Genomic DNA, 26,333 nt, shown 5'->3' with positions numbered 1-26,333 from the left:
TGCTTTTCTTTGAACTCTAGTGCTTAGCACAGTTACCTGGCACATATTAGGCGCTTAATAAATACTAGCTGACTGACTGACTTTCCCCAGGCAGACCAAAGGCCCCTGAGAAATTGGCCTTCTACATAATGACTGATGGATGCTTAGCTAGTGGGTCTCCTGATTTGGATAGTTGAGCAGCAGCAGGGAATATAATAATAAATGCTCACTTCCCTTTGGTCTCTGGAACAGAGGAAGTGATGCTGGAAGGCTTGACACCTGGGTGACTAGCTAACTTAAATAGGCCTCTGGTTCCTTGACCTTGTGTCTGTAACCCTGGGTCAGTCTCTCTGCCCCCAAATGTCTTCCTTCCTTTCTATTCTTGAGTCTCTTTGGCATAATTTTGCCCTCTTTCTTCAGCCAGGATGGATGGACTGGAGCCCCAAGAAGCTATGGTTAATAAGGCCAGAAACTACTCTGCCATGTGAACCACAGGAAGCAAGAAGAGCTTACCACTTCCTGCCTTCCTGGCCCTTGGAGTCCTGGCCCCGGGGCTAAGCTCCCAGCCCCTCAAATGAGCAACCTAGAATGATGTGGAGGTGGTGTTGGGATATGGTGTAAAGAATGCTAGGGATTCAGGGCCAGGATTCAAAACCCGGCTCTGCAGCTTACAACCTGCATGACTGAAATCCAGTCATTTCCCTTCTTTCAACCTGAGTTTTCTAATCTGTAAAATAAGGGGGTTGAACCTCTAAGGTTCCTTCCAGCTCCACACCCAAATCCAGGACCCAGACATAGGTTGCCCATAGTTGTCTACCAGGCCAAATGATCACCTTCCTGCTCTCTACCTGCCCACTATGGTAAAACCAACAGCTGCTGTGTGTCCCTGTAAGTCTGCTCCTGCTGCCATCTCTTCAGATAGAGGGTTAGGATCTTCCTGCCCAGGTCTTCAGGGTTTCAACAAGGGTATGAAGGAAGGAGAGATAGAAGAGGAGTAATGAATGCCACTCAAAAGTGGAGACATCATAGCCAAAGCAAACAAGGAGTGGAAAGGTTATTCTTTATGCTTCTGTCCTTTCCCTCCCCACAGAGAACCAGAGTCTGGAGAAAAGTTGGGAAAATGCACCTCTCTTTCTGCAGTGAAGAGATGAGGGAATGGTTAGAGAATATTGCATACGCTGTCAGATATAGCATTTCCGCCAAGCCCTCTACCAGCCAGTCACCATTATCACACTGTCCCAGCAGAGCCTCTGAAAGAACTAAATCTCAGTGCTATGACCACTGCAGCAGGGATTGATAATCAGGAAAAGCATTCATGTCAGGTTGCTGAACTCTTTACCAATGTTTCTCCTCTGCCTCTCTCCTCCCCCCTCCCCCACCCCTGCTCTCTCAACATAATGGTGCAGAACTTAGTGTAGACACCCAAGCATTTTAGCCCATTGTAGCTTAGAACTCCTAAGTTCAAGTGATCTACCAGCTGCAGTTTCTCCAGTGGCAGGAATTCTGTGTGTGTACCAACTATCAATGCCCACTGGTGATTTGTTTATTAAATAATACCAATGGGAGAGACCTTCCCCTAGTACTTTCATAGGCCTTGAAGGTGGCGTGAGTATGCATAGAGAATTTACTTTCTTGCCAACCCTGATTTTGTGACTGTGCCCTTCAGAAGGGCACTTCTTTTCCTTGCACTTTCATGGCTGAATCTGGCCCTCTCAATATTTCCCATTTAATACAATGACCAGGAAAGAGATACTGACCAGGGCCTCAAAGCTTACCATTTTGCCCTGAAGCTAGGCTGGCTGGCTCCAGCTTCACCAGCACAATGGCCGCCATCTTGGTCATCTAGCCATGGCATTCATCCCAATAGGCTGATGGAAAAGTCAAACCAAAGAGCCACAGGCGACACTGGCCTGCTGGGCACTAACTCCTACCCACTCACATCCCTGGCAATTTGTCTACCAACTTATCTCCTGGTAACGTAATTTATGAGTTATATCCCTTCTTCCAACCTCCCCTTTGGATCCACAGCCACAGCCTCTACAGAGCATGAAGGTGAACTGAGTATAGAAAATGCCCTATGGCCACTGATCACCTTCACCCCTGGGTCCTGCTTCCGTGGCTGGGACCTTTAAAAGGGCACCAGATCTCACCCATGTATCTGTGCACCCTCAGGCAGCCCCTTAAGCTTCCCCAGTGCTGCCCAGGGCTCACCATCCCTCCCTCCCACAGGCTGGTTAAAATTAGCCTGCCCTGCATTGCCACTGCCTCTGTTTTACTGATTGCCTCCTAGAAGCCACCATTTTCCTACCCCTAAGACACCCCATGTGCTCCTGCCTTCTTAGCCCTTCAGCAGCCACTAGCCTAGCAGGAAGCCAGAGCAGCCAAACCTCAGTTCTACTTCCAGTGCCCCTGCTCAGGTTGGGAATCCCTTCCCCCACCCCTTTGGGGGTGGGGTGGAGTTTACCACTTCCTGCCCTGCCAGCCAAAGTCCTCCTTCTGTGATTATACCCTTACAGACAAAGCTGGGCTCCATTTCTGGCACCTATATTCATACCCTCTCTTTGTCCCCCATACCACGTAGCAATCCAGAATTTCCCTCACTTCACATCCTAAAGGTAGCAATCCTAGGCCCTCCAGTTTGGCACTCAGCTCCCTGCCAGCCTGACCATCTCTCCTATTGACATTACCACTGTTGCTGATTTGGAGCCTTACCTCCTAGGCCTGCTGGCCTGCTTTGCCACCTTATCCCCACAGGCTGCTAGAATAGCCAAACGGCAGTGTCAAAGACAGTATCAGCCTGCTAAGGATAGACACTAACCCATGCCTGTGGACCAGTTGTCTCCATAGGGCTTTGGGGAAAGGAGAAGAGGGATCAGTTGGCTACTTCCCACCCTTATCTTTTATGCTCAGCTCCTATACCCTTGGAAGGGAAGCCAAGCCTTTACCCTTATCACCTGCAGACCTCCTAGAAGCCCCTTAGAAACTCCCTAAATTAGCATCTCAGGAGATCAACCCAGCTCCCATCTGGCTGCTCACCAGGCTAACCATATCACTGGTACCTACCCGCCAGGTCCCAACTGTTCTATTGGCTGCTGAAGGGTACAAACAGTCCCACAGAAAAGCAGGAGCCACCCCTGTACACCAACCTTCCTGCTCATCTGCCTGCCAATTTATTATTTAATAAAATTATTATTGAATAGCTTCTCCTTCTCTCCAGTTCACTGGAGAAGGATGTGGGAGAATGGGGTGGGGGTTGGGGGAGAAAAGAGAGAGGGAGGGAGAGAGAGAGAGAACAAGAGAGAGAGGGGGAGAGAGAGAGAGAGAGAGAGAGAGAGAGAGAGAGAGAGAGAGAGAGAGAGAGAGAGAGAGATTTGTTCACTCCCTATCTTCTCTCCCAGACTTTGCAGCTCCTTTGAAAGAAGTCTGGGTTCTACCTGGACACCTATACTAACCTTCACCAGACTCTGAAATCTCTATCATCTAACATACAAGGAAAGGTTGCCTAGGCTTCAGTGTCTTCAGCCCCCAGCTCCACCATTCTTCCCTGCACTACTGTCCAGTCACCTATCAACAATCACCACATAGCCCTGACCACCAAAGATTATTTGTGCCCCCCTCCTATAAATTCTTTTGCTCTTGCTCCCTAAGAGTATCAAGACCTGCCTTGGTCTTTACCTTTACACCTCATCCTGTCATGGACTACTTGCCCTTCATCACTGTGCCACAAAAATATGCCGACATGTTGAGTTTCTCCAGACCAACTTTTGGGTGCCCCTACCTTTTGTGCTCTCCTCCTCAGTTGCTGCCTTGTGGGGAAAAGAAGTGCCAGTTTCTTAGCCTCTTCACCAGTTTTTGCATACCTGTTCCACCCACTCTACCCCTATTAAACTAAATTATTGTCTAGGTTGCTCACTCTTCCATTGAAGACAATAACTACCATCTTCCACTGGCATAATTCCAGATTTGGGGCACCTAAGCAAATATTTCAGGGGACAAGTAGCTGAGAAGAGGGGGATTTGTGGTGAAGGAGGATATGCAGTAAAGCTAATCTAAAACCAAACTTGTTTTTAGAACATGTGAGATACCCCTGTATCCCAAAGAAGCCTAACTTGCCAGTCAATCAGAGCATATCACAGTTAATATACAGAGCCCATTATTCCTAGGGAAAAGGAAGAGTCCTTTTTTGAATCTCAATCTGCCTCCTCACCTTTGGCCTCTTGCCAAAGAAGAGATATACTAGATCGTAATTACGACCAGCAATAGGTAGCCTGGTCCAAAGGCCAGCAGAGAGCATGTCTAGTATGTCATCTGGGACCTTCGTGATGATCTAGCTGCACTTAGCCTTATAAATCTGCAAGGTCTTACTTTGCGATGAATTCCTCCTGGGGAGAAGGGAATAGGGGAGGATTCTGGGTCATAATTTTCTAGGAGTCTAAAGAGTAAGGCTCTGAGCGCCTTCAGAAATGACTGGCCTTTCAAGATTAGGTGTTTCATCACCCTCTGCTCTCCCCTTCCACCCTGGAAATCAAAAGTGTTTCACCTTCTCGTCTTGGCTAGACCCCTATGCTGGGTGCCTTGGGGGTCCAGATCATAGGCACATATCAACTTTTCTCTCAATGTTTCCCAAGGAGAAACAAGAGCAATCTGGGATGGAGAAAAATGAGTTCTGGACATTTCTCCAGATCACTCTGAATACTATTTTGTTTCCTTGAAATAGTTTTGATCCCCGCTTTCCTCTTAGCTTGGCCTAGAAAACTTGAATGAATTGGACCCAAGGGCGTATGTGTGGACTTGCTTGTTAGTCATATGTCTCAGGATCGCTTGGCCACATGGCTCAGTAGATGGGCTCCCTCCACTGGTTCATTTCCTGATGATCTGGGAATCATAGCCTGGCTGTAGCTACAGCTACTCATCCTCTCAGCAGTCCTCAACAGGCTGCCCAAGTGTGAGGGAAGGGGTCTGAGCTACCAAAGAGGGCTTTCCCTGTGGAAAAGGGGCTTGGGAGCAGTTTGCAATGTCCTAGCTAACAAAATTCCACTCGTTTGACTGTTCTTGTGGCTTCTCCCCCACAATGTTTGGCCATTGGCCCCACCAGAAAAATCACCTCAGTGTGTTTGCATTCATAGCTTGGGTTTTGTTTGGAGTATTCAGACTAATTATTTAATCAGAAAATTAACATTCCCTGCCCTCCTCCAATAGGATTGGAAAATATTTGCTGTGTGCTTTTATGCTACCTTAGGAGCCAGATTCTCTTTCTATCTTTCTACCAAGATAACAATTCTTAATTTCATAATGGGCACAGGACAAAAATTGGCCTTGCAGGTAGCTTTTTGGAGATGTACCCATTTGTTCTATAAAGTAAAAGATGCCAACATTAGACACCCTGGGAAGGAAATGTGGGTCATACCTTTAACCAATCAATCAACAAGCAACAAGTGTGCCAGGCACTGTATTAAATGCTAGAGATACAAAGACAAAAATACGACAATTCCTGCCCTCAAAGAGTTCACATTCTATAAAATTCAGGGAATTTGCAGTTCAAATGGGGATGATCTTGGGAGCCCATCAGATAGATAGATAGATGTTGTTCAGTTGTGTCTGACACTTCATGACCACCGTTTGGAGTTTTCTTTCTCTTTTTCTTTTTTTTTTTTTAAAGGTAATTGGGGTTAAGTGACTTGCCCATGGTCACACAACTAGTAAGTGGTGGCGTTTTCTTGGCAAAGATACTGCAGTAGTTTGCCATTTCCTCCTCTAGCTCATTTTACAAATGAGGAAACTAAGACAAACAGAGTTAAGTGACTTGCCCAGGGTCACACAGCTAGTAAGTGTCTGAAGCTGTATTTGAACTCAGGTCTTCCTGAGTCCAGGTCCAGAGCTCTATCTACTGTGCCCCATCACTGCCCCAGATAGACAGGTACATATGTATGTAGACAGATAGATACATAAATATGAATGTATGCAGAGAAACCTGGAAAAATACATGCATGTATACATATAGATGTATGCATGTGTGCATATACACATATATGTACATATATGTGTGTGTATATATATATATACAGGTTTGTCTGGATTTTGTAAGAACACTATTTCTACAACACTTTTTTCCTCCTCGTTAAAGTGCTGTGACACACACCATTGTGCCCTATGAGAACTTTTGTAAGTAAGACAGATATTATCCTTGTTTTATAGATGAGGCAACAAAGGCCTCAGAAAATTAAGTGCCCAGGGTCACATAACATAGTGAACCAGCAGTCTCAAAGTCAGGATTTGGATTTAGATCTCCAGCTCTGAATTCAGGGCTTTTCTCCGTGTACCACAATGCTTTCTGCTTGCCCTTTCTCTTCTGATCAGATGGAGTGGAAGATATAGCTCCCTTAAACTGATTTCATTCTCATCTTTTTCCCTAAGTCAATCAGGTATGGGTTTCAGTTGAACCACATTGGTATTTTAGATTGCATCCATCACTAGCTGACCAGTTATCTATAGAGAACAAAGGTCCAAACTGAACCTTGACCTGTGCTTTTTGTCTATTTGCCCTAATGAAACCAATTCTGGGTTTCTTTGTCCCTGGTCCTAGCTGAGAATGGCTGAGTGTTTCTTCATTTTGGTAAAGGGCTAATCCCTGGAAAAGTCCTGCCCTTGTGTGTAGAAATGTTGGCAATGACTATTATGCTCCTTACCATAGCCTATAACACATTGATCACATGAAAAAATGGTCAAGGTTTCACTTTCTTTTCTACCTTTGAAGCTCAGGTAGCAATCTCTGGCAGCAGGGTCAGACAGAGGTTAGGGAGTGGGGATACTGGTTCTTTGGACTGACAATCTATAAACAGGTTGTTTACATGGAGTTTCAGCTGTTTGACTTCTGTTTCGCTGTTGAGTTCCTTTTCACCAATCTAGAGCCATTATCGAATTATGGTTATAACTGCCCTGACTAAAAACAAGCTTTCCCATATGTAAAAGTTCTCTCTGTCACTTGTTCATTGGCTGTATGACTTGGTTGATTAGAGTGTGACACTGATGAGCTCATAGCTGTAGACTGAATCCCCAAATGGCCCACTTAACTTGGCCCTGTTCCTTAGTCCATGTGGGATTGAGATCCTAACCCTGACCTTATAGCATGCATTACTGGTGACTCGGTGTCCAAATAAAACACCAAGAATGATTCAATGCAGCTTATACCCATAATTTGGAACCCCAATTATACTAGGTCCAATTGATGAGGAATCAATTGCTACCCCTGAAAAATGGAAAAATGTCACCTTTTCCTAATCTTTCCCAAGCCCTATCTTCTCTCCTATTTCTATTGCTGGCATGACCATCCTCACAATTACCTGCACCTGAAATCATGAATCATATTACTCAGAGCTCTGAGAGACTTCAGATATCACAGGATCATTTAATATGAGGATTCTTAACCTTTTTTCATGTCTCAGACCTGCTGACAGTCAGGTGAAGCCCACAGACTCCTTCTCAGAATATTGGTTTTAAAAGTATAAAATACAATTCACAGGATTACAAGGAAGCTACCATACTGAAATACAGTTATTAAAAAAAATTTTGAATCAAGTTCACAGACCCCAGGTTAAATAAGAACCCCTGACCTAGCCAAACTTGTTTCATTTTTGTAGATGGGAAAATGAAGCCCAGAAAGTACAAGTGACTGACCCATAGTCATCCGAGTAGTAAACAGCAGAGCTAGGATTTGAACTCAAATCTCCTCTAGCTCTAGATAAAGTGTTTCCTCTCCCCCACCTACTATGTTGTCTGATACAGTAGAAAAGGTGACAGTCTTAAACTTAGGTTTTTTATTACCTATGTGATTGTGGGCAATTTACTTTCCAGCTTTCAGCCTCAGTTTCCCTTATCTGTACAAATGAGGTGGAGGGCTAGATCAGTTGTACCAAATACCAAACACAAATAGTAAAGGATCCCTACAGGCCACATATTGACTTAGAAAACCACTAATTAACACCACCTATATTGTATTTTTATTTTGTTAAACATTTCACAATTATATTTTAATCTGGGGAATTTTAAGCCTCTAAACTAGATGGCTCTAAAGCCCCTTCCAGCAGTAAATCTAAGATCTTAAGTTGTCTTAGACTCTTTCCTCTATCATGCTCACATGCAATCAATTTCCAAGTTCGTCTTACCTTCTTAATTCATCCCCTCTTTCTATTCCCAACTGCTATTCCAGTTTTTGATTAGACACATGCCCCTCCCTGCCATGCAATAGCAAAGAAAATAGCATCACCTGATTCTCAGACTTGCTGTCACATAATCTTCACTTATTAAGAGCCTGAACCCCATCTCTATGAGGCTGCAAATCTCCCCAAACGAGAATCTCATCACTAGCTCTGTCCTGGCCAGGCAACTAGCATATACACCTCCTTTTGCCCAGCTCTGATCAGTTACCAGAGACAAGATAATCTTAAAAGTAACTTTTTTTTAACTAAAAAAAAATGTAGTTTGAGTGATTGTGAGTAATAACAATGGCCTGATGGTTTCATTGCAGTCCTTTATGGACAGTCCATATGCTTCACTACAGGACATATTTGGGTGGCAGGCCTAGTGTGTTAGCATAGATTTTCAGCCATGATTATGGGGAGGTAGAGAGACTATTAATTGGCTGGGAGAAATCTTGTTTCTGTGGCATGGCAAGCAGTCTCCTTAATTACAACCTGGGTGATGCAGCACACTACATATACACACGTGCATACATACAATGCATAAATGCAGATCATACAGTCATCTCAATTATCCATGAAATAAAGTGGTATATGTATAATCCCACTGGGTGCTAATTTTTTTTTTCTATTTGCCTTCATAATGCAGCCAGAGGCACCAACTTAGTCACGTAGGTGCACCCCTCCACATGTCTGGCCAGATCTTTTCCTTAGAGCCACACCGTGGGGGTGGGGGTGGGGTGGGAGGACTGGACAATTCTTGGAGGAAAATTGAGAGGTGTCTCTGTTCCGAATTGGGCTGCTTTGGGCCCTTTGGTTGTCTTGATCATCTGAACTGAAATACCTGTCTCTCTTGTCCATTTAGTTCCCAGGGGCCAAAAAAACTAGCAGCCAGTTAGAAACCAGACTAGACAATCCCTCAAGTCTGCTTTAGCAGCCAATTCCAAGGTCTGCACCTCAGAGAGAAGAGAGCTATATGCCCCAAGGCAAGTGTGGACTGGGAAGTGATGTCTATCAGAGGACTGAGGCTGAATGACAAAAGGCTTCTCTCCCGGTGGGCTGTTGGCTGACCCGCCTTGGGCTGGATCCTCAGGGCGGGGGTCCTAGGCCATTTCCATCTGTGACATCCCCAACTCTGCCCACCACTGCCCTCTCGCGCCCTGATCCTCCCACCCGCTTCCCTCCCGCAAGTCGGAAAAAATGCAGCCCCAGCCCAGACTGAAGGCAGAGGAGTGCTTTGCCTGGCCTGGCCCATGGAAGGTTTCCAGCGGGCAGGTGTAGGAATGAGAGCTCCGGGTGGCTGCAGCCTAGGGGACAATGCTCCGGAGCTCATCGACAACAATAGCTCAAGGTGGGAGGGGGGGATGCTTCTCCTGCAGCTAGCCTAGGAGTGGGTGCGCCAGCCCCGGGCCAGCAGATCTGCCCGCTTCCCCCAAGGCTGCAGCAAAGGTAGGCTGAGGGGGAGCCTGTTGTGTTCCCCGCTTCAGACCCACCCGGCACAAGCAAGCGAGGCACAGGCAGGCACAATACAGCCCGCAGTCCCACGGCGGCCGCCCAGCTAGCCTGGTTTTGCTTTGTCTTCTGTCCCCGATCTCCCGCCCCCTTTACCGCGAGGGGCAAAGGAGAGCCAAACACACGTGCGAAAGCGCCTTTCTTTTTCGAAGAGTAGACTAGGGCACCCTGCACTGGGGAGGAGAAGGTAGGGCAGGGCGGGCCGAAGGAGAGCGTGGGGCTACATGGGGGCACCGCCGAGCCTCACTTGTGCACAGAGAAAGTTGGCCAGTTGAGGATGGAAGAGGGGGCGCCCCTGGGGGGCTACCCAAGTTGCTGTTGGCCTGGGTGACCGTGGGTGAGGGGCGGGGAAGCAGAGAGTCTGGCAGGGAGCCGGCGAAGGGGTCCTTACCTGGAATAAAGTCTCTTGGTGGCTGAATTCTGGACCTCATCACTGGTCAGACAAGCCATGAATTACCGAGAAGAAACAGTCCCTCCGGGGCGCGAGCACCCAGTCGGCGGCGGCAGCATGAAAAGGCGACCAAACCCGAGAGAGGCAGTCCTTGGGAGAAAGGCTAGTGGGGAGCTGCGCCCTGGCAGTCTCCCGCGGCCAGCAGACAGACAGCGAGCTAGAACGATGGCAGCAGCGGCTAGGAAGTGATGTATAGGCAAATAAAGTCTGGGGCAGGCCCCTCCCTCGCCCTCCTGCCCCCCGCCCCCCGACCGTGATGTCATACCCGTACACTGGGGAAGGGGGGACGGAGCTGACTTTGCTCTTCGGTGACCAGCGACAGCCGCCCCCCAATGCCCTCGCTTGGTGTGGGTTGCTCTGGGGCTGCCCAACAGCAGAAGACACCCGACTGCCCCCTTGGGCATTGTCTCTTGTCTTCGGGGGAGGAGAACAAGGGGACTGAGAAAAGGGATTCCTTCAAGCCTTTTCTGACTGGACAAGAACGAAAACACTTCTGGTGAACTGAGAACTTCATCAAATGGAAGCTGCCTTGGGTGTTGTAAAAAGAAGCAAATTATGAGGGCCTGGCACCCAGGCATCCTGGTCTTAATAATAATAATAATAATAATAATAACAACAACAACTCATATTTATACAGCAAGGCTTCCTCGAAACAACCTGGGAGTTAGGGAGAAAGAGCAAGTGTGTTAATTTTAGAGATGAGGAAACTAAGTTTCAGAGAGCTTAAGTGATTTACCCTTGGTCACAGAAATAGAAAGCTTTGAAGCTAGGACTTGGATCCAAGTTTCCTGAGACTAAGTCCATTATATCATACTGATTTCATTTACTTCCAAGGCTGACCTTCTTGCTAGCTTCCCTCTATTTAGTGGGAAAGGGAATTTCTAAGACCCTTCATAGACTAACATTAAGACTGGAGTATTCGCAATTAACTGAGCAATAAAAATGCATAAGGACAACAATATGAGGAATGGCTTTTTAGTTCCCTAAGGAATTGCTTGCCAAGTCTTGGGTGACATTACCTGTGGTTCTAGAGCATGTACCCTGGTGGCATACTCGGCCAGAAGGAAACTGGTGGCACACAAATAGAGGAACGTGTTTAGCCTACATCTGGGCTTTATTGCTAGAGTCAGCATTTTCACTGAATCATTCAAGTGGCCAGGATTTTAGACACGTCATATTTTTAAAAATCTCAGCTTGAATTCTTCTGGCCCTCAAAATATCCTCTTTCTCTTCTGAGATCCACATCTACCCCTCCTCAGGAAGTCAGTGTATGCTTAGGAAGAGTCCAACTGACTTGAAAAGCAGCCACAAATACATGTAATTAGGAAGGCAAAATGGGGGTGGGGGGCAGGGAGGCTTGTAGGCATGCATATTCAAACCAAACCAACTTTTGGATCCTCTGTACTATTGCTACTTCAACACATTCTAAGCCTGTGGCCAGTCACACTTAGCCACGCCCTTAGCATGTTCCTAGATTTGATAGCAACTGGGCTTCAGCAGCTGAGGCAGAGAATGGAAAAAAAAAATCAAAGAGGACATCTCAGGCCTGAGTGGGTTTGTTTTTCCTACAGAGGAAATTAGGTGGGAGAATGAGAACCAGCTGTGCTTCACTGCCTGTTCCCCCAGCTCCCACTCTCATACATGCCCGCACACAAAAAAACCAAAACCCACCAGAGACAGTAAGGGCCTTGCTTCTAAGGGCCATAGCTGCTGGCTGCCATGATGCAGACTGTGGGCAGCCAGCACCATTGTTTCAATCCTGGGTAAGGGAAGAGCAAAGGCAAATAAGATGGGGAGAAAGAAGGCCATCCCTTGTATGTGGTTCCTTGCCCAGTTAGCTGCATTCCACAACTTCAGAGCAAGGAGCCGACTTGGAAATCATTTTTAGTTTCCCCAGCCAAGAGGTCTGTGAAGTGTCTTGGGCCACAACGCTTCAGACAGGGAAGCAGCAAGCCGGCAAGGATCCAGTGGGTGTGAGTTTCAATTCTGGCTCTCAAACAAAATTTGACAAAATTCTATTCTCAGCGATTCCTTGAACCTTGTACCCCACAGGAGGGGGAGTCCAACACTGCCAGGACTTCCTGAGTAGAGGCACCCATTGAAGTCGGGGGGAACCTCTATACAGTTGGTAGGGCTCATAGCCAGGTCACCAGGCCACAGGGCAGAAGGTCTCTGTTGACTCCTGCTCCTTTTCCTACCCAGAGTCAGCACCTTGTCTTTCTTCCTGCACAGGTCACAGTGCCTGGGTATAAATGCCAAATTGCCCTGTTAGGTAGGAATATCAGAGGTTGGTAGCCATACCTGTTTTTTCTTACTATGTAGTGATATAAGAAGAAAGGGTTATTTATGTAAAATTTTTGTAAGTGAAGCACTATATTAATCCAAAGTATTCTTCCTGACAACTAAATCGGCTTTGGCTCTTATAAGAAAATTTCATGCTCAAAGCCAGACTTTTTTTTTTAATCAGGATTGAGACTGCTGGCAAACAGCAATGTGCAAAGTTAGTACGGCAAGGCTATCTTTACACCCAAAGGAACAAATCATAGAGAGGTAGAGGTGTAACTAAGGGGAGGTCATTAGCTTTGTGCACCAAGACACAAAACTTTAGAAGACACTAGTAGCATTTATACTTCTTTAGCGCCAAAGAAGCAACAGATCTTAGGAAATAATTACCCAGAACAATGAGGAAGACATATAATAGTGAAACGTGGCTGTTGGCTGCCTTCTCCATTTTCCCCTTCTACCCTTTTTCCTAAGTGAAGCACTATCAGGTAAGCTCCCCCTACAGTGAAGCTGCTTCTGTGCATTCTGAGGTCTCTCTCTCTCTCTTTCTGCCCCTCCTCCCACTGAATTTGTCTTTAACACATTGTTGTGAGGATGTGTTTTTGTGAAGCTTACTCAGGGTATGAGCTCCAGCTCTGCTGAGAAGGTATCAATCAACAAATATTTAATTAAATACCTATGTGCCAGGATCTGTGCTAAGGATATTTTGGCAGAAACAAAAAACATTCTCTGAACTGTTTACATGTTATATATTATAATATGCTATATAACATACACACATATAAGCACATGCAAAATAAAAACGAGGTCAAGGATGCAGTTGCATCTGAGAGATCAGTAAAGGCCTTATTTAGGAGGTAACTTGTGAGCTGGGGTTTGAAGGAAACTGGGGATATTAAGAGGCAGAGGTGAGAAGGGAGTGCTTTCATGTCGAGGACGTGGGAAATGAAGCGTTTCGTGTGAAGAAAAGCAAGAAGAGTTTGGCTGGATTAAAGAGTGAGTAAACAGCAATAATAAATAATATGACTGAGAAAGTGGGTTGGACAAGGTTGTGAAGGGTTTTAAACATCGGACAGAGGAGTGTGTATGTAATCTAGAGGTGCTAGGGAGCCAGTGGATTTATTGAGCGGAGCAGTAACATGGTCAGACCTGTATTTTTTGGAAAATAACTTGCAGCTGTGTGGATGGTAGATTGAAGAGGGAAGGCTCTTTAGGAGTCTCAGTAATCCAGGTAAGAGGTGATTTGGGACTGAATTAGGATGATGGCCATCTAAATAAAGATAAAGGGATAAATACAAGAGATATTTTGGAGATAGAATAAACAAGTCACAGCAACTGACTGGATTTTCAAAATGAGGAAGAGTAGGAAGAGTGAAAAAAGGTCAAGGGTGACTTTGAACTCAAATATCTGTTGATTGGGTGCTGGTGGTAATCTCCACAAAAATATGTGTCATGGCCGTGTGGGGGGAATCCTCACATGGAAGACATTGGGGAGCTGATAACTTTAAAGGTTACAGAAATAGAGGAGATGATTGGGGGGAGGGGTTGGTGGTAGTCTGCCAAAGGTAACAGGAGGGAATGGGATCAACATAAGTGCAGATGCCTTGGGGTGGAGAAGGGCTACCTTTTCATCAGAGACTAGAGTAAAGCAGGAGAGAACAGTGGATGATGTCAAATGGTCTTGAGATGTGGCGAAAGGGAAAAGAGGAGACTTATGGCAAATGGTATCTATTTTCTCAGTGATGTATGAGATAAGATCCTCTTCTGAGAAGGCAGTAGGAGGCGGTGGTATGAGAAGCTCGAGAAGAAAACAGTCAGCAAATTTCAGAAAAAAGAAGGTTTGGAACAGATGCCATGGGGATTGTAAGAGAAAATCAATGAAGGAGGCATGAGAGAATTGCTTTGCTGCAGTGAGGACCCAGTTGAGATTTAGATTAATAGAATGACCAGCACAGCTAATCAAAGCCCAGTGATAATGAGACCTGGGGGGGGGGGCCGGGTTTGCTCTTTCTACTGACTGATTTGATTTGCACCTAGGGAAAACTGTGTTACCTAACCACACACTACATTCATGCCCTTAGGCAATCACCAAAATCTGTCCTTGCAAAGACCCTGAGAGAGAGCGTGGATAATTAAGTGCAGTCCATTTCCACTGTTAGAAAAATAACTCATTGTCTCCAGTATTTGGTCAGGTGCATCATCTTATTATAAATGTTGAATGAATGGATGTATGGATGGAGAAGATTGGCATGGTATCATGTCTACATGTTTAATAACAGCCAAGGGAGATGTATCAGAAACCTAACTTGTTCTCCTGAAGGATATGATGTTAAGTGGATCATGTGGTTTCTTGGCTCAGAACATGAGAAATGAGAGACTGAGACAACTCTAGCAGTGGAAGGAAGGACTCACCTTCACAATGCTGCCAGGCAATGCTGGACTGAAGCTAAGTTTGCTTTAATTGGCACAGAGAGCTAGTGTCTATATTATTGGTGGCTTCTGATGGAGTTCTGGTCTGGCCATGGAAGGCTTCAGGGTTTCAAGCCCTTAAGCTCTGACTGTCTTGGGCCATCCAGTGGGTAGACAGTCAGCCAGTCTCTCAAGCCAATACACCGCAACTTGGGACCTCCAAATCCCTTATTGGAACTGGATACTGTAGAGAGTATGGGCTATTTCAGGGAAAGAAGTGGTGGGATAAAATCCTGCAGGCTCTGACAAATAGACTTGTCCTCCAGCATGGGCTCCTGGGAGCATGGTTATGATAAGTTCTCTGTGGCAGTTAAAAGGTAGGGATGGGGGTTGGGGTGCAAGCTTGGCTGCATATTAGTATTGCTTGGCAGTAGAATGAAGGGGAGTTCTTTTCAGTGCCAAAGATTTCTTGGGATTTTGTGTCATGCTCAAAGCCCAGTAAGTTCTCAGGATGCCACTGAATATCCTCCAGTTGTTTTATGTATATATTGTATGTCCCAGACCATGGGATGTATGGTAAGGTCACAAACAGCGAGAGGCTATGACTTTTTTCCTTTGGTTTAGTATTTCTTAAACCCTTAGTATGTTCTCAGTCTTATTTTAGGTACCATGATAGTGAAGAAGAGGAAACTCTGTCCCTTCAGAATGTTTACAATCCAACATTAGAGATAAGATGTACACACACAAAGTACCCTGAGAACTATGCAGTGCCCAGTATAGTCCTCTGTTGTTGACTTACCTTCCCTTAGAGTAGGAATTCTTAACCTGGGGTCTGGGCTCCCCATGGATAGACTTCAGGAGGAGATCTTTGAACTCAGATGAGGAAAAAAATCACATTTTTATTTTCACTAACTACTAATTGAAATTTAGCATTTCTTTCTCTCCCCCCCCACTTAATAGTATTTTATTTTTCCAATTACATGTAAAGATTGTTTTCAACATTCACTTTTATAAGATTTTGAGTTCCAAATTTTTTTCTCCCTCCTTCCCTCCATCCTCCCTAAGATGGCATGCAATCGGATATAGGCAATATGCATACAATCGTATTAAACATATTTCCACATTAGTCACGATATGAAAGAAGAATCAGAACAAAAGGGAAAAACCACAAGAAAGAAAAAAAAGAGAGAAAAAATAGTATGCTTTAATCTGCATTCAGACTCCATAGTTCCTTCTCTGGATGTGGATAGCATTTTCCATCATGAGCCTTTTGGAATTGTCTTGGATCATTGCATTGCTAAGAACAGCAAAGTCTATCAAAGTTGATCATCATGCAATGTTGCTGTTACTATGTACAATGTTCTTCTGGTTCTGCTCATTTCATTTAGTATCAGTTCATGTAAGTCTTTCCAGGTTTTTCCGTAGCATTTCTTTCAATTTTGAATGTAGGCAACAAAACATTGTTCTGAGTAGGGATCTATAAGCTTTACCAAATGGCCAAAGGGATCTATAGTACTACAAAGGTTAAGAATCCTTGCTTCATGGCTTTTAGCCCCACTGTAGTTCCATAACCCCCTGCCCCCCCCATGCCATACAAAGAGTGTTAAGCTGAGTTCTATTTTTTGTATTGTTGAGTCATTTTAGTTGTGTCTGGCTCTTCATGACCCCATTTGGGGTTTTATTGCCAAAGATACTGGAGTGGTTTGCCATTTCCTTCTCCAGCTCATTTTATAGATGAGGAACTAAGGCAAACAGGGTTAAGTGACTTGTCCAGGTTCATATAGCTAGTAAGTGTCCCAAGCTGGATTTGAACTCAAATCCTTCTGACTCCAGAGCCAGTATTCTACCCACTGTGGCACTTAGCTTATCCTGAACTCTATTAGGAGGTGCTAAATTTTATCGCATTGTTATACTTTGTAATCTGCCCCTAGTCTTTTGGGAAAGAGATAGGACGTGGTCATGCATCTATAGACACTGCCTCTATGTGTGAAATTGCTTGATGTGTGGAGGAAAAGGTCAGCCAGTTCCTGTGTCCAATCCAGACACTCAGTGAAAGGTTTCTCAAGGGAGTTCTTGCCACATAAGGAATAACTAATGTGACTCTTCACCTGTGCTGAGCTCACAAAGTTGATGGCTTGGGAACTTGCAGTCCCCTTTAAACTAGAACTGCAGAAGAAAAGAAACCCAAAGAAAGGCAACAAGCCTGCTGCTCCTGTGAAAGATTTCCATCAGATCTGAAATGGCTATACAGCTCAGTCTTCACAACTGTTTTTCTAACCCAGACAATTAGGAAGTTAAATCTTCCAGCACAAGGCATACAATACATTCATGAAGGATAATGATGTTCATTTCTTTCTTTCTCTCTTTCTCTCTCTCTCTCTCTCTTTCTTTCTTTCTTTCTTTCTTTCTTTCTTTCTTTCTTTCTTTCTTTCTTTCTTTCTTTCTTTCTTTCTCTCTCTCTCTCTCTTTCTCTCTCTCTCTCTCTCTTTCTCTTTCTTTTAGGCAATTAGAGTTAAGTGACTTACCCAGGGTCACATAGCTAGTAAGTCTCAAGTGTTTGGTCTGAGGTCACATTTGAACTCAGGTCCTTCTGACTTCAGGGCCGGTGCTGTATCTACTGTGCCACCTAGCTGCCCCGATGTTCATTTCTTACCTGTAAAATAAAAAAATCTGTCTTCCTGTCCAGTCCTGTCCAACTCTTTGTGACCACATGGACCATACTGTCTATGGGATTTTCTGGGCAAAGATACTAGAATGGTTTGCCATTTCCTTCTCCGGTGGATTAAGCAAACAGGTTAAGTGACTTGCCTAGGGTCCGATAGGTCAAATTTGAACTCAGGTCTTCCTGACTGCAGGCCCAGTGCTCTATCCACTAAGCCACCTAACTGCCTCCTCATAAAATACAATGCTGTATTAAAGTTTACAAAGTACATTCATAGGCATTATCTTCCTTGATAATTACAACAGCCCTGTTAACTCTCATTAGGCATTTAAGAGACCAAGAAATTGAGATTTGGAAAAAATTTATAACTAGCCCTAGGTGACACTGAGTGCCTGGCCTAGGATTAGAATCCAGCCCTCCTGCCTCCTATTCTTATCATTCCACCTCTCCCTGCTGTGCCCCTTCCCTCCCCATGCCACACTATGCTAACTAGAAATGACTTTGGATCTTTGTATCTCTAGTCCTCAGCATAGTTCCTGGCACATAAATCTTTGTTTGTTCATTGACTGATTAGCAGATCCTACCAAGCTGCAGGGGGTTTGAGTATGGGCCCAGTCATAGACTATATCTTTATCATCCAAGGACCAGCCTAATTAAGTTCAGAGAGACCAATTACTATGTTGGCTACAGGCTGGTGACTTTTTAGTCACAGTAATTCTTGAAGATTTTCAATGAAATCTTAGGTTGCAGTATGCACTGGTGGAGGTAGTAACCACTAAGAAGAAATTTGAAGTGTCTTTGAAATGTAAAAGTATAGGCACTATGGATTTCTCCTTTTTTTTTTATACAGTTAATTCTCAACTTTCACCAGGTAATGTTCCTGAAAAATGGCACTAAAGTCAAGAACACTAATGTTGATGCATTGAGCTATGGGAGATAGAGGGTTAGGTTACCATGACCACCAGAAACTGTAATCTTTTGCTAGAGATTGCTGAAAATATACTTTTCTGCATATAATTCTCTATAACAAAACATTAATTCTGATAATTTGTACTTTTCCTAATACAGTAACCATGAAATAATCCACAAAATACAGTACACAAAATAAAATTGCTAACATGCAAAATGTTTTTCTTGCTGGTAATTCCCTAGAATTCTATAACCTTTTGTAATAACATCTCAATAAAGGAAAAAACACATTGATTTCAGACAGTATTCACTTTATATAACACATGAAATCTACATAAATACTGTATAGCAAATAGAATTCTTTTTTTCTTTGATTCTTTATTTTATATTTTGTTTTTCCCCAATTACATGTAAAAACAATTTTAATATCCTTTTTTTAAATTGAGTTTAAATTCTTTCCCTCTCTTCCTTCTCCCCTCATTGAAAAGGCAAGCAATTTAATATAGGTTATATTAAGTTATATTTAATATAACCTATATTAAAATAATAAAAATAGGTTATATTATTTGCAGTCATGCAAAACATATTTCTGTTTTAGTCATGTTGTGAAAGAAAACAGACCCCTCCCAAAAAACCAAGAAAAATAAAGTTTAAAAAGTACAGCAAATAAAATTCTTAAAACTAAAACATTTTTAACCTGAATCTTACCTTCCACTGTGTCAGATGGCAATGTGAGGGCATTGTACCTAATGCTTTACAGTTGTAAATCTCTCTACCTTGGCCACCATCTGAAAACCAAGGGAGAAGTTGCTGGGACTTTAGTCATTGCTGTCAGAAGATGGGGAGACTGGCAAAGTCTTAATATCGCATCCTGGCTGGTAGATGGCATTGAAGATTGTGAAGGATGCCTAGCTTGAAATAATTTGTCAGAACTTTATGCTCCAGTTGAGATTTTTAAGGGTCTTGGAGTATAGTTGCTCTACAAACTTATGGGCGTTGATCTCTCATTTTTTTTTCTCTACTGTGCATAGCCATGAATGTTAGCAGTTGCCAGCTTGAAAGTAAAAATGAGGTTCCAGGAGCAGCTAGGTGGCATGGTGGGTAGAGCACCAGCCCTGAAGTCAGGAGGACCTGAGTTCAAATCCGCCCTCAGACCATACACTTGACACTTACTAGCTGTGTGACCCTGGGCAAGTCACTTAACCCCAATTGCCTAAAACAAAATGAGGTTCCTAATACAATCACATGAATACTTGAAGTTGCAAAAGTTAAATGAGCAGATATTAAAGATAAACTGTACAAATTATTGAATGTTAACTAGCCCCTCTTTGGGTTCCTGCTGATGGATGATAGAATGTAGAGACTTTTACCTCTAATAGATTATATGGACCTGCCCTACCCGCCTGAGAGGATTGTGAGGATCAAATATATGATGCGTCTTTGACCTGTGGAGTTTAGTGAACTATAAGCTCAATATGAGGCAATTATGTAGGATGGTGGCCAAAGAAGCTAATGAGGTCTTATTTCATAGATCTATGATCTTATTAATTGGATATTCCCATAACCAATACAGACTACAACCTATCTGTGTCTTCTCATAATGCATTACTCTTGTTCACGTTCTCCTACAGAGCCTCCATACTGTATCTATCCAATATATTATAGGATTTCCACTAGATCTTTTAGTATTTGTAGGTATCAATTCAGCACTCATCTGTCCCTCTTTTATTCCCTATTCTCTCTGCCCAAATACTCTACCTCCTTTCCAATCATACATTTCCTGAATGATGTCCCTTAGGCCATTTTTTTGCATAGAGGTAATTAATGGAAATATGTTGTAGTATAATTGTGCCCACCATGAGGCTCTTCATGAACCTTTGGACTACCTACAACATTTATTCTTCAAAGATTGTGTTATTCCAAGATTTGCAAGGAACATTTCCAGCAAAACATCACTTTTAAAAAATTAAATTTTTTTGATTAATAGATCTACTGTCCTTTCTACCTCTATTCCCTATTGGGAAAAAACACAACCAAAACATTTGTAACAAGTATGCATAGTTAAAGAAAACAAATTCCCACACTGTCCATGTCCAAAAATGTAGGTCTCATTCTGAATCTCGAGTCCATCACCTCTCTGTTAGGAGGTAGGTAGGAGAGATCATCATTGATCCTCTAGAATCATGGTTGGCCATTGCACTAATAAGAAATTTTAAGTCTACCAAAGCTGGTATAAAATATCTCTTTAAAAGATGGACTTTTGTGCTGAAGAATAACTTGGGGATTATTAGCTGTACTACATAATGTCCCAAATACAATTTGGCCCATTTTCTTCCTCCTATTCAATTCTGGACTTAATTAGTTGTTTTCATACCTCTGTAGTATCTATCTCAGATATATGTACTGATGTCCTAATGCAATAGAATGGCCTTCCACTATGTGTCAAAGTAAAGAATACATTTTTCCCTGTATGAATTGTTGGGCTGATATCTTTGAGAGTAATTATGCGTCATTAACGAGGCCCTGTAGTGTTTCTGGCATTTGACTGAATGAGCACAATGCGTCTACAGACAAGAGCTTCACCATTTTGTGGGGAGTCTGACTTCTCTTTGGACTCTGTACAGGACATTTCCATGAAGGTGGTATGCATCTTTGGTGAGTATGCATCTCTTTTGGTAGTTTGATTGATATTAGTAATCAGGTCACTGAATAGAATCACCTCTGTGGTTTCATTTGTTGAGGAATCTTGCATGATTTTGAAGTATGCATGGGAAACTACTTGTTGGAAGAAAGGCTTTGAGGCTCCATTTTGCTCTACTGAGCTAAATTTTATTTTGTAAATAATAATAAATATAGTAGGGATTAATAATCTCTTCACCTTTTAGTCAATTGGTTGTAAAGACATAGCTTGCACAATTATTATATTTTTTTTGCAAAAGTATACTTGTTCCTTTTTCATACTTTGAGAACATCCTTAATATTGATATAGATAATCCTCATACATGTTTTATGAGAAATTTGGTATTTTGATATTCTCTTGATTTCCTTCTTTGGTAAATAATACAATGCACGATTTCCCCCTATTATTTGGCATCACTGTCTCTTTGAGCTATCATATAAAATGATAATTAATACTTTCTAGATTGTGTTGTCTCAAACGTGGATTTTGTCGGTGTGTACTTGCTGTAGTACAGTCATTCTTCCTAACTTTATCTTAAGTGCCCTTTCTACTTCCTCATATGACACGCAAGGCACAGAGGTATTAAGATCTAAATGTGGTGATTCCATGATGACAATTGATTATTATAGAAATGTCATGAAATCTTTTTAATTTTTGTCTGTCTTCTAGCCTCTTGATAGGTTCATCAATGAATCATAGACTGAGTCTGCTGTCTGATGGCCACCCAACAAAGTACAGGTAGACTCATTACTAATAGGCTGACCACAAGGTGATTAATGATTTGGACCTGGAAACCTATAAAACAAAGAAAAATAAAACATAACCCTCAATCCTGTATTAACTCTTTCCACTTCTTCAGCGGTGGTGGTGAAGGTTCAGAAAAGGGGATGTGAGGTACCAACAATCACACAGTTTAGAGACCATATATAAGTATTAGCTTAACTTTTGATACTTCAAATGTGGTATCTTTCAAGGTATTGACATGCTAATAGAAGAAATGAGCCATGCTAATATTGATATTGTCATAAACAAAACCAGAAGAAAAAAGGAGCTAAGTGGAACAGTAGCTCACAGGCTTTCCTTGGAGAGGAAGACAAAAGAGATGGTGGAGTTGGTCTCATTGTGTATCCAAAGTCAAGAAAAGGCATCATTTTATGGAACACTTAGTCATTTCATCTTGAAGTGCTCATGATGAGCATTTTCTATGAGCATCACAAAGGTAATTGTGGCTTTTACACCAATATCTGTTCCAGAGGATGAAGAAGGAGGAAAATTCTACAAAGAACTGGTCTAGATCTTCCAAACCAAGAAAATATACACAGTGATAATCAGTGACTTCACTGCAAAGGGGAGCACAGGGAAGGATGATGAAAAGTATTTTGGAAAATACGGTTCAAGCTTATGAAAGGTTTATGAATTACCCAGAAATCTTATGCCTACATAATATGAATAGTTTCTTTATTAAAAAAAAAAAAAGAGAAAGTGCTGAACAAGGGGAGCGTTGAAAAATATCACCAAAAATTAAACTGACTGTCTTGATAAGAAACAACTAGTTATTGAGATAGAAAAATATACCAGAATCAGCTGCCTGTGTGCAATCAGACCATCACATATTTAGAACAAAGGTCAGGTTAGAAGAAAGGAAAATTATGAGAATGCACTGTATAATTGCCACAGTGTCAACCTGATTTATTCAAACAAGTCATTGAGGCTGAGAAATGGGAAATGGAAAAAGACAAGCACATTGACCTTGATTATCACCACTTCCTGCAAAAATGTAGCAAATGTAAAGCATTTGCTCCAATGATGAGGCCAAATGGCAGCCAGCGATTTCATAGCCAGCAAACACTGGATCTCCTTGCCAAGCCAAAGGGGATGGCAGCCAAGGAAACACTAGTGTAGAATACAAACTTGTTGGTGAAACAATGCAGATCTGGATGGCAGAAGTCTGTAAGTAATGATGCGAAAATCCTGGTCTCAGTGGCCCTCTAATCCAATCCATATGTGAAAGGGGGGTTGGATTAGATACACTACAACCTATCAGACAAGTAGTCATCTAGCATCTCCTTGAAATAAATCCACAGAAAAGTCTGGTGTGGGACTCAACGAAGCAAAATCATCTTAAGAGTGTTTATTGTCACCTCAGGCTGCAATAATACAGGCAAAGTGTCCAAAGGGAGTGAGGTAACAGACCTGCGGTACTCTGTCCTCGTCAAACCTTGTCTGGTAGATTGTCTTCAGTTTGTGCTGCTGTGGCGTTAGGAAGGACTGACAAAGTAGATGAGGTCCGGGGAAGGGAGATTCAGGATGGTGGAAGGACTGGAAACCTAACTATATGAAGATGGGTCTAAGGGGACCCCTGACATTTAGGTTGGAGAAGAGATGCGTGCGTGTGTTGATTAATTACTGTCTTCAAAGGGATCTGAGTTGTGCTGTTTGGCCGCAGAAGTCTGATTTGGGGTCGAGGGATGGAAATTTTAGAGAGATAAGTTTAGGCTCCACGTTAGTAAAAAAAATTTTTTTAAACAATTAGAATGGTGTAGAAGTGGAATGAGCTAGAGATCTTCAAGAAGAGATTGGATCACCACTCGTCAGGATGTTATACCCTATTCAATACAGGTTAAATATAAGATTCAGGGCAGCTAGGCGGTATAGTAGATGGAGTGTCTGGAGTCCGGAAGACCTGAGTTCAAATGTGCCCTCAGATACTAGCTGGGCCAGTCACTTAATCCTATTTGCCTCAGTTTTCTCATCTGTAAAATTTGTTGGATAAGGAAATGGCAAACCATTCTAGCATGTCTGCCAAGAAAATTCCAAATGGGGTCATGAAGAGTTAGATGTGACTGAAAATGATTGATAAGATTTAGAGTTGGAATGGAGACAGTTTTTATTTGTTTGTTTGTTTTTGTTTTAGGCAATTGGGGTTAAGTGACTTGCCCAGGGTCACACAGCTAGTAAGTGTCAAGTATTTGGTCTGAGGTGGGATTTCAACTCAGGTCCTCCTGACTTCAGGGCTGGCACTCTATCCACTGCGCCCCTACCTGCGCCTGGAGATAATTTTTAGATAACTTCTAAAGGACCTTCCAACTCTGAGATTCTGTGATTCTCTAATTTGCCTGGCTTTTTTTTTTTTAAATTTTTTTTTACCTTAGGAGAATCATTATCATCTGGCTAATTGCTAAGAGACTCCTTGAGAATTCTTTGATTCAGCCCAGACCTAAAAACCAGCAGTGAAGAGCTCCACAGGAGGTAAAGCCCCTTCATTACTTTTATTAGAAAGAGATCCAACTGGATTTTACTTCCCAGATTTGCTTGCCAACTGAGTTGCTACTGTGACTAGATGGGTTTTTAGTCATACGTCACTGTAAAAAAGGGAGCTGTTTTGCTCCAGCGCCTCTGAGAGAAGTCAGTTAAGTTCCATTCAGAAGTGAGTAAAGGGACTTGCAGATAACCTTCCTTTGACAGCCAAAGCCTGAGATTCTGCCAGTTGGAAATGCGCCCTGAAGTGCGAAGGAGCTGGATAAGCAGCTCGTCTTCATGGAGTAGCATCTGAAGAGTAGGGCTATTTGGGAATATCAGTTTCCTGGGAATCATATGCTTCTAGCCAACTGGCGGACAGAAGTCTGTTATCTCTTTCAGAAGTTTCAGTCAGTTCTAGAAATAAGACTGGTTAGTCTAGAGGAAAAAAAAAACATTTCTGTTGCTTTCATTAGAATTGTTAGGTGATCCAGTGGATAGAATCCTATACCTAGAGTGAGGTAAGACCTGAGCTCAAATCTTGCCTCAGATACTTACTTGTTGTATAACCTTGAGCAAGTCATTTAACCTCTCTCTGCCTCAGTTTTCTCATCCTAGCACTTACCTACTAAGGTTGTTGGAGGATGAAATGAAGTAATATTTGTAAAATGTTTTGCAAACCTCAAATAGCTATATAAATCGTGTTTAGAATACCTGTCTTTTGAAACTTGGAAATAATTCTTGGTTAGATGTATTTCTCAGCCACATAAATATCATGGTTCAGATGATTCCAAGAGCAGATAGATAATACAAAAGTTACATCTTTCTAACTTCGAATGCATTTCAGTAAAAATGTCATTGATTCATATTCTACTCCTTTAATGGACTAAAGTTGCCCCTGGCATTAAATCAATTAATGATCAAGTTGGGGGGGAGGGGAGAGGGGAAGAAGAGTATGTTTAACTCACCTAAGAGAGTAAACTTTTACAGTTTTGAAGTATCCATTGCTTTATAGTTAAATGTACTGTTTTGATTTGATTCAACAAACATTGATTAAGCGCTACCATATGTAAGTCCTGTCCTCAAGCAGCTTGCCTTCTACTTGAGGGCTGGGACTGTTTCAGTTTATTTTTGAATCTTGATCCTCTAGCACAATCCTATGAACTTAATCATGTTTGTTGTTGTACTGGGAATAAATGAAGGTGTACAAGAATTAAAGAAATACAAAATAATTTGTGGAAGGAGAGAGGGCTAGCTAACAGGAGATCAGGAAAGGCTTCGTGGAGAAGATGGCCCCTCAGCAGAGTCTTGAAAGATTCTGAGAGGCCAGACATGTGTCAGCATTGTCTTTCAGGCATGACATAAATAGATAGTTAAAGAAAGCTAGATTGAAGATGGATGGATAGATAGATAGAAAGATAGAACATGTATTAAGTGCTTATATACCAGGTACCATGCTGAGTAATAGAGATATAAATATGAGTATGGTGCTGTGGATAGAGCGCTGTCCCTGGAGTCAGGAGGACTTGAGTTCAAACCTGACCTCAGGCACTTACTAGCTTTGTGACCCTGGGGAAGTTCTTTAACCCTATTTGCCTCAGTTTCCTCATCTGTAAAATGAGCTGGAGAAGGAAATGGCAAACCACTCCAGTATGTTTGCCAAGGAAACCCCAAATAGTGTCATGAAGAGTTGGACATGACTGAAATGACACAAAACAACAATACAGTCCCTGCCCTCAAAGAGAGTACGTTCTTATGGGAGAAGACATTGGACACAGAGGAAGTAAAAAGATGAAAGGGGAAGGAAGGATATCTGAGCAGGGTCATTATTGCACATAGGTCTGAGGCAGCTAGGTGGGACAGTGGATCGAGTGTGGGGCTTGGGGTCAGGAAGACTCATCATCCTGAGTTCAAATCTGGCCTCAGACACTTACTAGCTTTGTGACCCTTTGGAAGTTCCTTAACCCTGTTTGCCTCAGTTTTCTCATCTGTAAAATGAGCTGGAGAAGGAAATGG

General features: G+C 42.8%; 1 protein-coding gene across 2 annotated transcripts in view; it reads right to left on the bottom strand.

Annotated features, from left to right (window-relative positions):
* GPSM1 (G protein signaling modulator 1) overlaps positions 1 to 26,333 on the bottom strand; it is a 171,582-nt gene that overhangs the window by 127,116 nt on the left and 18,133 nt on the right. Inside the window, exon 1 of one of the 2 annotated variants that reach the window (XM_020981881.2) lies at positions 10,078 to 10,338. The exons of the other annotated variant lie outside the window; for it this stretch is intronic. Coding sequence (XP_020837540.1) covers positions 10,078 to 10,136 — 59 coding nt within the window. The 5' untranslated portion in view covers positions 10,137 to 10,338. Of the gene's footprint in view, positions 1 to 10,077; positions 10,339 to 26,333 lie in introns of those variants that run through there. 2 annotated transcript variants of the gene reach the window in all.

Source organism: Phascolarctos cinereus, unplaced genomic scaffold, assembly GCF_003287225.1.
Source record: "Phascolarctos cinereus isolate Bilbo 61053 unplaced genomic scaffold, phaCin_HiC Scaffold_2;HRSCAF=192, whole genome shotgun sequence".
NCBI lineage: Eukaryota > Metazoa > Chordata > Mammalia > Diprotodontia > Phascolarctidae > Phascolarctos > Phascolarctos cinereus.
The sequence above is the reverse complement of the archived record's forward strand: the minus strand, read 5'-3'. Positions and strand labels throughout refer to the sequence as shown.